A 12,543-nucleotide genomic window follows, 5' to 3' on the forward strand; every position below is an offset into this window, starting at 1 on the left:
GAACTTTTGCCGTCTTGCCTTAGGTATAATGTGCGTTATCTTTTATGAGCAGTATTCAAGATAAAATTTCTCATGCTCAAATAACACGCCTTGAATGTATTCTGAGTGGCAAGCTCAAGAATATGCGTAATCACAAAGCAAGTCGGAAGAAATTTCTTTGACGAAAAATGTGTGGCACTAAACACTTGACCACTGGAGCTCATACGACTTATGCCTTTTTTTTTACTAAATATTACTAAAAAATGTTTCATTACCATAAAACTAGCTCTAAATTTTTGGCCCCCTTAAAAATTAACATCAATTTTGCACGAACCACAATAAGTTGATACTGCGTAGGCTTATCTTATTTATCAATCAGTTCAAACAACATATTCGGCATGCTTTCAACCAAGCAGCGGCACAATAAAACCTGTATCTCGTTCCACGCATGTGGAACTACTTGTTCGAGCTATTCAACACTGCAATATTGTCAATTCCCTGCATATTCGTCTCTTGCCATCAACCACACTAAATTCTCGAATAATTTTTCATATGAGGATCAATTACTCCTGTTGAAATCCCCAATCATCAAAATGGTTTTGTAATTCGATGACTGTTCATTCGAGTCAGTCAGTTTTGAGAAAATCCTCTCTAAACCATGAAACTTCCTCTTTATAAATTAAGAGACAAAAAATAATGCATCTCGATGCACAGCCCATTATGTTCATTCAGTGTATTTTTGACAATGACATATGCAAATGAAATTTCAATTCCCAACTTTTTTTGGAACTACGAAATTCTTTCCGTTCTACATATGACGATGAACCACTACAACATCTTAGATGTTATGAACACATGGACGGTGAACCACGAGTAGCGGAGTGGGAGTCAATCGGCTGCATCAAAATAAACACCGAATGAATGATCAATATACACTCGTACCGGGTAAACATATGGGAACAAGCCGGCCCAACGCGTTCGTCGTTATGCTAGAGCAGTTTTTTCTTTCGATGCTTTGAATGTAATGTTTACTCTTTAGCTTCAAATTGATGCTTACTGTTTTATAGACTGCAATATGTGGTACAATTTGGGGGGTTTATAGTTATTTATGCTTGCTGGTTGTAAAGGCATTACCGCTAGAATATATCGCCGCTTTAGTTAGGCGCATTTAGATAAAATCGACTATTTAGAGGCAATCAAACTTACATCCAGATACAGCTTAAAGATAAATGTGGTTCCATAGCCATTGTTTTACTCAAAACGTTCATTCGATTAATAATACAATTTTAGGACAAATGATGGTTCTGTAACATGATATGGTCGACAGTCGCCTCCCATCGAACAGATCGCCACCGCGTTGGGAACTTTGTTTTAGCTTCTTCATTGTGTAGTTGAATTTCGATTTAAAAGAATTCCCCTGCTCTACTGCTGATTCCTGCTTAAGCCATCAATGAGGCGGAAATCAATGCTCGTTTTCCCTCACAGCAAAACATTCCATCTGCTTGATCATCGTCTCTCTTCACGCCGGACTAATTTGTTTTCGTTACCGCGTCCCATTTTCCGTTGCAGTATCGTTTTACGGTGCCAGCCATATAGCGATGCCACTGCAGGAATCCAAAATATCTACAAACATACGGTTGCGGTTCCGGTCCCGCCAAGACAACGCCCTGATTCTGCTGACTGCCGGTCGCACCGATTACTCACTGCTCAGCATCGACGGCGGACGAATTCGGTTCAGCTTCAAGATTGATGAGTATCAAACCGATGTAAGTATGACAATATTTTTGTTGTTGTTTTCTTGATTAAATCAAATGTTTTCATTCAAAACTAGTGTGTTTAAGTGTGTTAAAAATTTATAATATATTGTAAAATGATATTTGCTCTCAAGCAATTAAAATATTACCAAAGAAAATTACAATTGATAAATGGGTTCAAAAATGTATATCAGAATACTTGGAGACAAATGCCACATTTTCCTGCATCCTAATTGATAACCGAAAGTATATCTGTGTTCGTTCAGTACACTCAATCGAGATTGATTCAGTTATGACCGAAATAAATTTAGAGAAGTGCGGGGTAAACGTGCGCACGGGGCAAAAGTGCGCATTGGCCTTTTTGAAACAAACGAGCATAAAAATTCAGCAACAGTGTGTTCATTTGACACATTATAACACCAGCAGTTCACACACCTAAACAAGACACATTTCATGAAAGTGACAGAAAATTTAAGTTAGAAGAGTTTTGCGTTCTTTGTTTTTTTTGAAAAACTTCAAGAGCTTTTTTTAGAAATTCGTTTAGTTGTAAAATTGATTGTGGGGCAAAAGTACGCAGCGGCTGTGGGGCAAAAGTGCGCACCAACGTTTTGCTCTCAAAAAAAAAAAACACCGTCTGACTCTTCGAACCCCGAACAGCACAACGAAGCAACAGCGCAAAGGCAAAGGGAACAGGCAAAGCATCGGAATCCTCAGAACCAAAATCCAAGATTAGACTGAAAAATAAAAAATTGTTTAAAAATAATTCAAACTGAATTAAAAAAAAAAGTTTTTATTTTTACCATGCATTCAATTCAATAATGGTTTAGTTTCGTTTATGTTTATGTTTTCACAATGAAATAAATATTGTTTTTGACGTAGTGACGTAGGTATTTGCTCTCGTAAGCACCGGCTCTGTTCTGATGCAACAATCCCCTAGCTTCGTTGACGATTTTGACCGAGAGTCAAGAAACGATTTTCATAAACGGTCATTCTCGCGATGTTTAATTTTTTAGGCTGTTTGTTGGATGCTTGCTGAATGGCGATGCACGGAAGATGCCTCTCGTTAAATACTCAATGATATGCGTGCATTGATAAAAAGAAACAAATTGGGACATATGACCAATAAGTGTATTGTTCTCGCAATTACATTAAGGGTGCCAAATCAGAAAACAGGTCACGTTTTTATGACATAAAGTTAACGTCAATAACTATTTTTGTTGCGAACGGAATTTAACGATTTGTACACCAAACAAATCGGAAATTTTCTAAGATTTGTTTTATATGCTATACATTACAATCTCATAGTCTCTATATGGTTTAAATTGATGAAAATTGGAAGCATTCCCATTTCCCCATACATTTGTTCTGCCCATTTGTGTGCTTTCCCGAACAGAGCTGTCAATAACGGGCAACTTATGCAAAATTGTACTCTTGCAAAAAAAAAAATTGATTTTGTTTTCATAATTATTGATTGTATTTGTTTTTTATGGTTTTCATGGTCTCGAGACCAATTTCGCTATATTCTTTTATTTATTTTTTCTTAAAGTTGGAATTTTTTTGAAGTTTTGTTTTTTCGAAGTTAACCGTTTTTTCGAAGATCCAAAAATCATTTTTCCCTACATAATCGAACCAAATCTCAAAAAATGATTCGTTTTGATTGGTCCAACCAAAACAAATCATAATTGTCTCATTTACCCTCTATCAGCAGACCCGAAAGCAATTATAAATTGTTAAAATTTGAATGAAAATTATCTCTCGATGATGTTCAAATACTTAGAAAACATAGTCCTGACCCTAACTTAACTATTTTTCTATAAATCGCCTTGCGTTTTCGTCAACACTTTACTCATTGTATAAAATCATTATCAGAGACAACTTTCGTCCAAGATTTTACTCCACTGGTAGAGAATGTGTTACTCTATTACACACATATTTTTTTTATCCCATTTATTTATTTAAGGTTCATTAGCATTTCAGCTGTAACAGAGCCGAATTTTTATCGTGTAAATGTCACATGGTTATCATATCTATAATTAGCACATTACACAGTTGCCGTTCGCCAGTATTCCTTCTTTACCATTACATATGGTACATTCACACAGTAGCCATTTAGGCGTAAGAGTATTCTTTCTGTTCTTCCATTATCCAAGTTGGACCACCGGACAGCGGAGACAGTTGATTGATCATTGTTGAGTTATTTATAGAACAGCAGCCCGATGTGTCTTGCAGAGCAGAGCAGTTGTATGGATGAATCGATCTTATTTCGACCGTGGATCGATCTCCATCGCTGATGATTGTTGCGTGGACGTAGCTCTTCTGTAACAACACAAAGATGGTCAATGAGGGTCCTGAGTTTTGAACTCACGATCGATCGCTTACTAAGCGAACGCGCAACCAATGTGGACCCCCGGAGACCCCCTACACACATATTGAATACGCTTATAATTTTGGTTTCAAATGGGCTTTTATTTCACCCGAAAATTCATGACTATTTTCACTTCACAGAAGTAGAACATGTAGCTCAATATCGTCTATGTCGAATTGCACATCCCGATTGGACTTGGTCTGAACGGATAACAGAACGCAAAATTGCGATCCATTTGGGAAATTCTGTCTCGATAGGAATGAATAATTAGCAAAAAACGTTTCACGAAATTTTCTTATGCGCATAGTTAGCTAAATGTGTGTGTGTTATTAATAAGCATTAAAAGAAGAAATGTATTCAAAAGATTTTGCAGCAAATAAATGGAGAGTATCGTCAAGTTGCATGTGTATACTCAATTTTGCGATTGACTGTAGATGTATGTTTGGGCTGCAAGTTCAACTCCAAAGCTCATGTCACAACGTCGTCGAGAAAGCCAATCGCAACCTTCGGTACATTACGCGATTCAGCGCTCTATACTCTACATATCCCTGAATATTTGGAATACGTAATACCTAAATGGAATCAACAGCATCGAAGTCATGCAGAAGCGGTTTATTCGGTTTATTTCACGGCGTATACCATGGAACAACTCGCATCAGCTGCCAAGTTATGAGAGTCAATGTCAACAAATTAATTTCGTAACGTTATATTTACGGAGAGTTCTCATCCGTGCCATCATTGATGTCTTAACGGCTAGAACGGAATGTCAGTTAATTTAGAAAACTTTCATTACCAAATTCATTCTCAAACTCTACGAAACGAAACGCCTTCCTTCGAGCACCTTTCCGCTGCTATGGATACAACTCAACAGTTCAAAGTCTACAGAGGCTGTTCAAAAACTACCTTTGGGCTTTATCTTCGTTGAATTAACCAAAATTTCATTGTACTGATCAGAATTTTAATTAATACCATTAGTCACTTTTGGAAAAAAAAAAAGGAAAAATGATTTTCGAACCATCGGTTAATTTTTAAAAATCATGACCCAATAACACCAAATAACGCATCTCTGAATTTTGGATATGTTAGCAAAAAAAATCTCAGCTTTCAAGAAAAAACATTTAAAAAATCCCTTGGTCCCGAGACAATGCTATAAAAACTATAAAAAAAATACAATCATAAGTACAAAAGTCCAAATCCTAAATTTCTGCAAGTTAAATGTTTTTCGGAAAGAGACTAGCTAATTGAATTTAATTTGATATGTCGATCATCTGAATCGGTGCAGTAGTTCAAAAGTTGTGAATTTAAAAAAAAGGTCATTTTTGGAAAAAATGGGCAAAACAAATTTGGAAAAATTTGGGCAACCCTAAAATGGAAATGATCACCCTGCCATACCCACCCTGCCATAAAATACGGGTCTAATGTTTTACGATAAATAACAAAACTACCACTTTTCACGAAATTCTGAGAACCACTATATCGGTTTGACATAGAATGGCTGTATATAAAAATTTCCATCGCACTTTTAGGTGGATTGACACTATTTTCGTAACTCAAATAATCATTCAAGACACTTAAATGTTATTAAATTATCCTGAAATTACTAAAAAATTGATTTCTAAATACAATTCTTGATAGAAAGTAATATTCACTACCTTGACCCCTTGACCCCTCTCTGAGGGGTGAGATTGAGACATTTTTCATTTAATCGTAGTTCAGTGAAAAATTAATATTATTCAAAAATTCCTTGAACACTTACGAGTGTTCTTCATTAGAGACCAGGGCTGCCATACAAATGAAACTCAAAATGCTGCATTACTTGAGAATTAATCAAGCAAATGAAACCAGATTTGGCATGTGGAGATTTTAGGGTGCAATGAAGGTTTTTACGGTGGTAAGATACCCCCCCTATGAGAGGAGGCTCTCATAGGGGGGCTGCCATACCAATGAAATTCAAATTTCTGCATTACTCGAGAATTAAACGAGCAAATGAAACCTATTTTGGCATGTGGAGGTTATAGGGTGCAATAAATGTTTCTATGATGGTAAGACTTTCTACCCCCCTCTCTAAAGGGGGGGCTGCCATGCAAATGAAACACAAATTTCTGCGTAGCTCGAGAGTTAATAAAAAACGAATGGAAGGATTACAAATGAATCTCGCAGAGCTACGTCAAAAAATCCACAGAATCTGCGATTCATAAACATAACTTGGTGTATTCTTTAATGGAAACTGAATACCTTTTAAAATAACCATTCAAATTAAAATAGTCTTTTCTGTTCCCAGTTATGGTCACCCGTTACTTTGAAGTTCAACGACCTCCAGTGGCACGATATATCGATCTCCCGATACGCAGCCAACCTTACCATGCAGATAGACGAGTACTTTACTACGAAAACGTTGCCGGAGGAGGTAACCGAGCTGAATGTTCACTTCGGGGTATTCATTGGAGGCGTCGGAGAATATTCGGCTACATATCTTGGAACATCTGAAAACTTCAGAGGATGCATAGCTGATGTAAGTGTCCTGCAATCGTTTGGATCCTGAAACCCAGATTATGAGTGTAATTTTGTTCTCCGTAACAGATCTTCTACAATAATATAAACATTTTCAAGCGAGCCAGGGAGCGCACAGGACACGTAACCAACGAGCGCGTTTCGTGGATATGTGCGCCTGAGTTCGACGCTGACGTGGCAACGCCGATCAGCTTTCTGGACGACGAGAGTTATGTAATTTTACAAAAACCGACCTCACGAACCGGTGATCGATGGAGTATGGAATTTCGAACGAACGAGCCGTTTGGGATGCTGCTGAGCAACATTCCAACGAGCGCCAGGTATGACTTTATGGCGCTGGAGATCGTGGAGAGTCAAGTGCGGTTGCTTGTTGGGAAAGGGTCGAACGCCGTGGAGCTGATTCCCGATCGCAACGTTTCGGACGGCAAGTGGCACAATATTTCGCTGAGCTATAGCCCCATGCTTGTTGATGTAAGTATACCTGACCACGTTGTGGAATAACTTGATATTTTTGCTCTGTCACATCACAGATAATGGTGGACGATGTGGTTAACAGTGCCACGTTCGCAAACGGTAGCAGTCAGATGATCGAATTAGAAGAAGAGTTCTACATTGGTGGCTTCGACAGTCGCAAGAAGCGGAAGGCATTCCTGAAGGGAGCCCGCTCAACCGAATCTAGTCTGAAAGGCTGCATTAGAAATATGGTTTCGGATGACCATGCTGTTGGGTTTCCGAACTACAAAGTTACCCATGGTATCACAGTGGACTGTGTTTGGAGATACCCTTGCATTGAGAAGCAACCGTGTATTCCAACTGGACACTGTCACCACCAGGGAATCAACGATTTCATATGTTATTGTGATCAAGCGTATTGCATAAAGGCGGATTACCCGGAAAGTTTCAAAATTTTCTCCAGAGCAGAGCAGGTCATCCACAAGGAGCTCATGATGATAAATCCAATGGATGTTTTAGAAGGAGGAATCACTTTCCTCTCACCGAAATGTATTGAAGTATTATTTGATTTCACCAAATCTGGAATTCAAGAGGCAGGAATAATATTCCACATTATCCAACCACCAAAACACGGCAGAGTCACGATCCATTCGTATGGTACTGAAGGCAACGCATCTGCTACGCAAATGAAGTTCTTCTCACACATAGATCTAACAACGGATAAGGTCAAGTACACCCATGATGGAGCGGAACATCCGAGTGACCACATGACTATTGATATGCAGTTGGTTTCAGCTACCCGAAATGCATTACCAAAGTATTTGGAAGGCAAACATCGATTTGTGCTACACGTGAACGTCACTCCAGTCAACGATCCTCCGGTGTTAAGGTTACCATCGAACAAACTTCTTCGTGTCACTCAGGGAATTCCGAAGGTCATTGGGTCAGACTTTTTGCAAGCGGATGATCCTGACAGTCCGCCGGATACATTAATCTACACCATTTTGATGAGTCCGAACTCGGAAGCACAACAGGATCGAGTGGAGTTGAACGGGAGAGCCGTTGCTACCTTCTCACAGTCAGACGTGAACGCTGGCTTGGTAACGTATTTAATTAACTCTCGAGGAGCGGAGGATACCTCTTTTGAGCTAAATATTCAAGTATCGGATGGTATGGAAACTAGTCCAGCGAACTCCATACGGGTTTCAGTGCTGCCACTTCAATTGCGTATGATGAACAATACTGGTTTGGTGTTGATCCACAAGTCGTCCTCGTTGATTACACCATACAATTTGTCCTTCGTGCCGAACTCAGATGATGAGAATGTAGATATGAGGTGAGTGGGACGTAGAACATATATTGTGTCACATTTACCCGAAAGACAGTTACTCGAACGACAGCTACTCGAACCCGAAATCCAATCACCCGAATGTAACAAATACCCGAATGCGACCAGTACCTGAATGGAGCATCTACCAGAACGACCATTCACTCGAATGTACTATTAGCAGTCGACATAAAATTCATAGAATGAGATATTGAAATACGTTAAAAAATTATAGGAGGTTGTGTTCAAGACACGACCGTATTGTTGACGTAGAACTACGCTGTTATTTTATTCAAGTCGCTTGTTTATAACTTCGGATATTATTTTATATTGCAGCGAAATATTAGAAATAACTGTTTAGAAGAATGTTTTGGTCGACCGGAAATGTTTTTTTATTGTAGAATCAGTTGACAATAATTGATTGATGATTAATTATAGCCCTCGCAGAACAATACATTATACAGAGACAAATTTTGAAGGCTTGAAGCGACTAGGATTATGAACACTTCTCATCATTCTGCGCTATTCTAAAAATAAACGCTTCTGTTGAATTAGGGGAAGGGTGATAAAGACGGAAACCCTAAGTAAAAATTGTTTTTTTTCGCGATTTTCACAATAGTGTATAGCTACCTCACTACAAATTGATAGTCTATGTCTCTTCTCTTAATAAAATTTGTCTTTGAGGCAGTAATTTTGAAAAATGAATTTGTCCGGCATCTTTGAAAAAAATAAGAATGAGTCGGAAATGACGGACACTTGGCGGAAAAGATGGACACTTGGGGTGGGAAAGATGGACATTAACTGAAAATTCATGTTTATGTACTTGTTAAGCTTTGGAGGTCTTCAAATATGCTTTAAAGATGATCTAACATAAAAGCTAGACTGAAATCACCTAGAAGTGCTTGTAATTTTTCTCATTTTTTTATGTCCAAAAAAGCATCCGACATTCTGAATCACAAACTCGGAGTACGCTTTCAAAACCGGTCTGCTGATTCGTCCATAATATTTGGTTGCACTTGCAAACGTAGTTAGTAGGCATCTGTTAATAAAAGAAGGAGGTGATAACCAAATTCTTTTCTAAACAAAATGTTTGTTCTTTGTCGGTGGACTATCCGTTTCACCCGACTTGATTAGTATTTTATTTTCGTTATTATTTTTGGTTTAAAAATGAAAAAACTTCACCGCTGATTCGATAAACTGGAAGATAAGTGATGGCAAAACATTCACGTAACGAAAAATACCTCAAAAATTACTCGATAACAATTATTTATTTTTATATTTATTTTGCGCAGATGAAAAATTACATCGAGCTGCTCTTTGTAGATTACTTTTTTGTTTTTATTTACAATTTTAACAGAAAGCCTGCTTGGTGTACATAGTAAGTGTCAAATGTATTGGTACACTGTACACTGTACACTGTAATTTAGAACCTTAATGTAATGGCCTCAGTTTGATGTAATAATTTCAATGCCAGAGACATCAGCGAGTAAGTAATTTGGTCGCGTCCACAGTTCAATCCGAAACGAAGACATATGACGACGCAAAACAAAAAGAAGCGATGTTCATTACTTCATATCTAGAACGATACTGAAAATTTGCGTCAGCGAGATCCAATATTTATGCTCTAGGCAAATATTCCCTTTCATTCTTTTCTTCTTCTTTTCTTTGTTCACGGAGACTTTAAAGCATTCCCCTTCGTTAATCACCGATAAGTTGCTCGTTTTGACGGCTTGGGTAGGGAAGTCCACAAATGATCAGAACAAATGTATGGGAAAATGGAAATGCTTCTAGTTTTCATCAATTTAAACTCTTTACACACCAGGGGATTGCAATATATAGCATAAAAAACAAATCTTAGGGAATTTTCGATTAGTTTGGTATGGAAATCGTCAAAATCCGTTCGCGGCAAAAATAGTTATTAACGGTAAATTTATTTCATAAAAACGTGACCTGTATTCTAATTTGTCACCCTTAATGAAAGACGTAGCTCCACGTCAAAAAACAAAGAAGAAGATGGGTTCGAAGGAGATAAAATTATTATAACAGAAAATAATTACATATAGTCAGCGAGATTCTAGAGCATTCACGAGAGACCAGGTCATTCGAATACCTTTTATCTGGATAGAAAGTTTACCCGAATATAAAAAAGGATCAAAATTTCGGTAGTGATCTTGATAATTGAAATCAATTGAATTGAAATGTAAATAATATATTTCAAAGCAAAGAACAACCGGGCAAACGTAATACACCAACAAACGTATACCGTCCTTACTGAAGAATCGTCTCCGCCGCTTCCTACGGCGTGTCGGCGGCCGAAGCGGATTGCGTCACCTCGGCGACTTGGGGCCGCCTCGGTTCCTTATCTTCGTTAGATGGGGACTTCGCCCCCATATTGTCCAGCTTCACAGAGATACGGTCACTAAGATTCACTAAGTCACTAAGCAGATGTACAAAAAGCGGGGTTCTCTCTCACTATCAGCTCCTGAAAATGCGAAACAGATTGAAAGCGAGTTTTCCATTCAACTGACATCACAATTCGTACGAAATTGTCTTCATAAAAAAGGACTTAAGGGCAGAGTACCACTTAAGAAGCCATGGTTGTCCGCAAAAAATATAAAAAAAAAAGATTTAAGTGGGCCCAGCACCACATTTCATGAACCAGTGATGACTGGAATTTTGTCAGACGAGACGGTGGCGGTGGTGAATTATTTCACCAACATTGATTTTTCAACCAGCCGAGCATGAATTTGATTTTTTTCTGCAGGTAGAGTCATGGTTAGGGGACCCATGGCTACATCCGGCGTTGGAGAACTTGAGTTCATTGATGGAATCATGACCAAGGCGGTTTACGCAGGTATACATTCCAACAAGACGAAGATCCGAAGCACACCTCAAAGCTGGTTTCACAGTGGTTCAAGGAAATGCGTATCAAGGTTATGTAGTGGCCAGTACAGTCTTCCAACCTTAATCCGATCAAGCATCTCTGGTCAATTTTGAAAATTAAGCTCCAGGAACAAAAACCAACAAGCATCCAGCAATTGCAGCAGGTAATCCCAACTGAATGGGACGAAATCACCCCGGAAAAACTGCTAAGCTTGTTGAGTTTATCCCACGACGATGCCGAGCAGTTATTGAAGCCAGAGATGGTCATACGAAGTACTAAAACTATCTGAGCCAGAGGGGTGGATACACTTTTTATCGTTATTTTTTAATTATATTTTTTTCAACATCATGTCTCAAATGCAATAGAATTTTTTTAATTTCGAACTTGCATGGATAGGCGTAGTTTTAACATAGTAATAGTAATGAGTTGAACAACAATTAACCGTGTTTTAATTTTTTGGTGGGTTTTTTTGGAAGAAATCTAATTTTTCACTTTGGGTTGATAAACTTTTTTTGCATACTGTAAGTATCATTGTTTTTTTACCAATTCTTTCCACATTTCTATGAGATTTATGCCCGTATTGATTTCTAAATGCTCTCTTAGCCTTAAAGAGAAATACGGAAAGGAACGAAAACGGAATGTAAAATTGTGCCTAAACTAATTTTTAAAAATTAATCAGCGAAGTCTTCCGCATCATTTTCAAATTTCCTTATTACAATTTTTCATTTTACTGCGTATTTTTGTTGCATGTTGTATTGATAAAATCTTATGTATTATGAGGAGATTCGATAAAATTCATAACCTTATTTGTCAGATTTTTTTCCTTTTTTTCATTCGGGTAAACTTCGCATTCGGGTAAACGTCGCATTCGAGTAATTGTCGCATTCGGATAAATGTTCATTCGGGTAAATGTTGCATTTGGGTATTTGTTACATTCGGGTGAATGTCATTCGCTTAAATGTGCTTCCGGTAAACGTGTTTCGGGCGAATGGTATTCGGGTAAATGTTACACAACCATATTTACACAAATTAAATGGGTTTCATTCACAGATTCGACGTAGTTCAACCACCGGTATACGGGAGCTTGCAAAAGCTACGATCTGTGGATTCCTCTTGGATTTCGGTCGACTCGTTTAGCAGTAATCAACTGCTTCTCGGGCAGATACGATACCTACATTCGTCGGATTTACCACTACACGATGAATTCAAGGTACGATTGTTACATTTCAGTTATTCCAATAGTATAATACAAATGGTTTCCATAAATTCC

General features: G+C 38.0%; 1 protein-coding gene across 16 annotated transcripts in view; it reads left to right on the forward strand.

The window, feature by feature from the left end:
- The window catches only part of LOC129780606 (chondroitin sulfate proteoglycan 4), a 44,437-nt gene that overhangs the window by 18,540 nt on the left and 13,354 nt on the right, over positions 1-12,543 (forward strand). For all 16 annotated transcript variants that reach the window (XM_055789050.1, XM_055789042.1, XM_055789049.1 and 13 more), the window contains 5 exons: positions 1,549-1,745; positions 6,380-6,610; positions 6,679-7,080; positions 7,140-8,398; positions 12,324-12,483. In XM_055789050.1, the coding sequence (XP_055645025.1) occupies positions 1,549-1,745; positions 6,380-6,610; positions 6,679-7,080; positions 7,140-8,398; positions 12,324-12,483 (2,249 nt within the window). The remainder of the gene's footprint in view (positions 1-1,548; positions 1,746-6,379; positions 6,611-6,678; positions 7,081-7,139; positions 8,399-12,323; positions 12,484-12,543) is intronic.

Source organism: Toxorhynchites rutilus, chromosome 3 (assembly GCF_029784135.1).
Source record: "Toxorhynchites rutilus septentrionalis strain SRP chromosome 3, ASM2978413v1, whole genome shotgun sequence".
NCBI classification, from domain to species: Eukaryota; Metazoa; Arthropoda; class Insecta; order Diptera; family Culicidae; genus Toxorhynchites; species Toxorhynchites rutilus.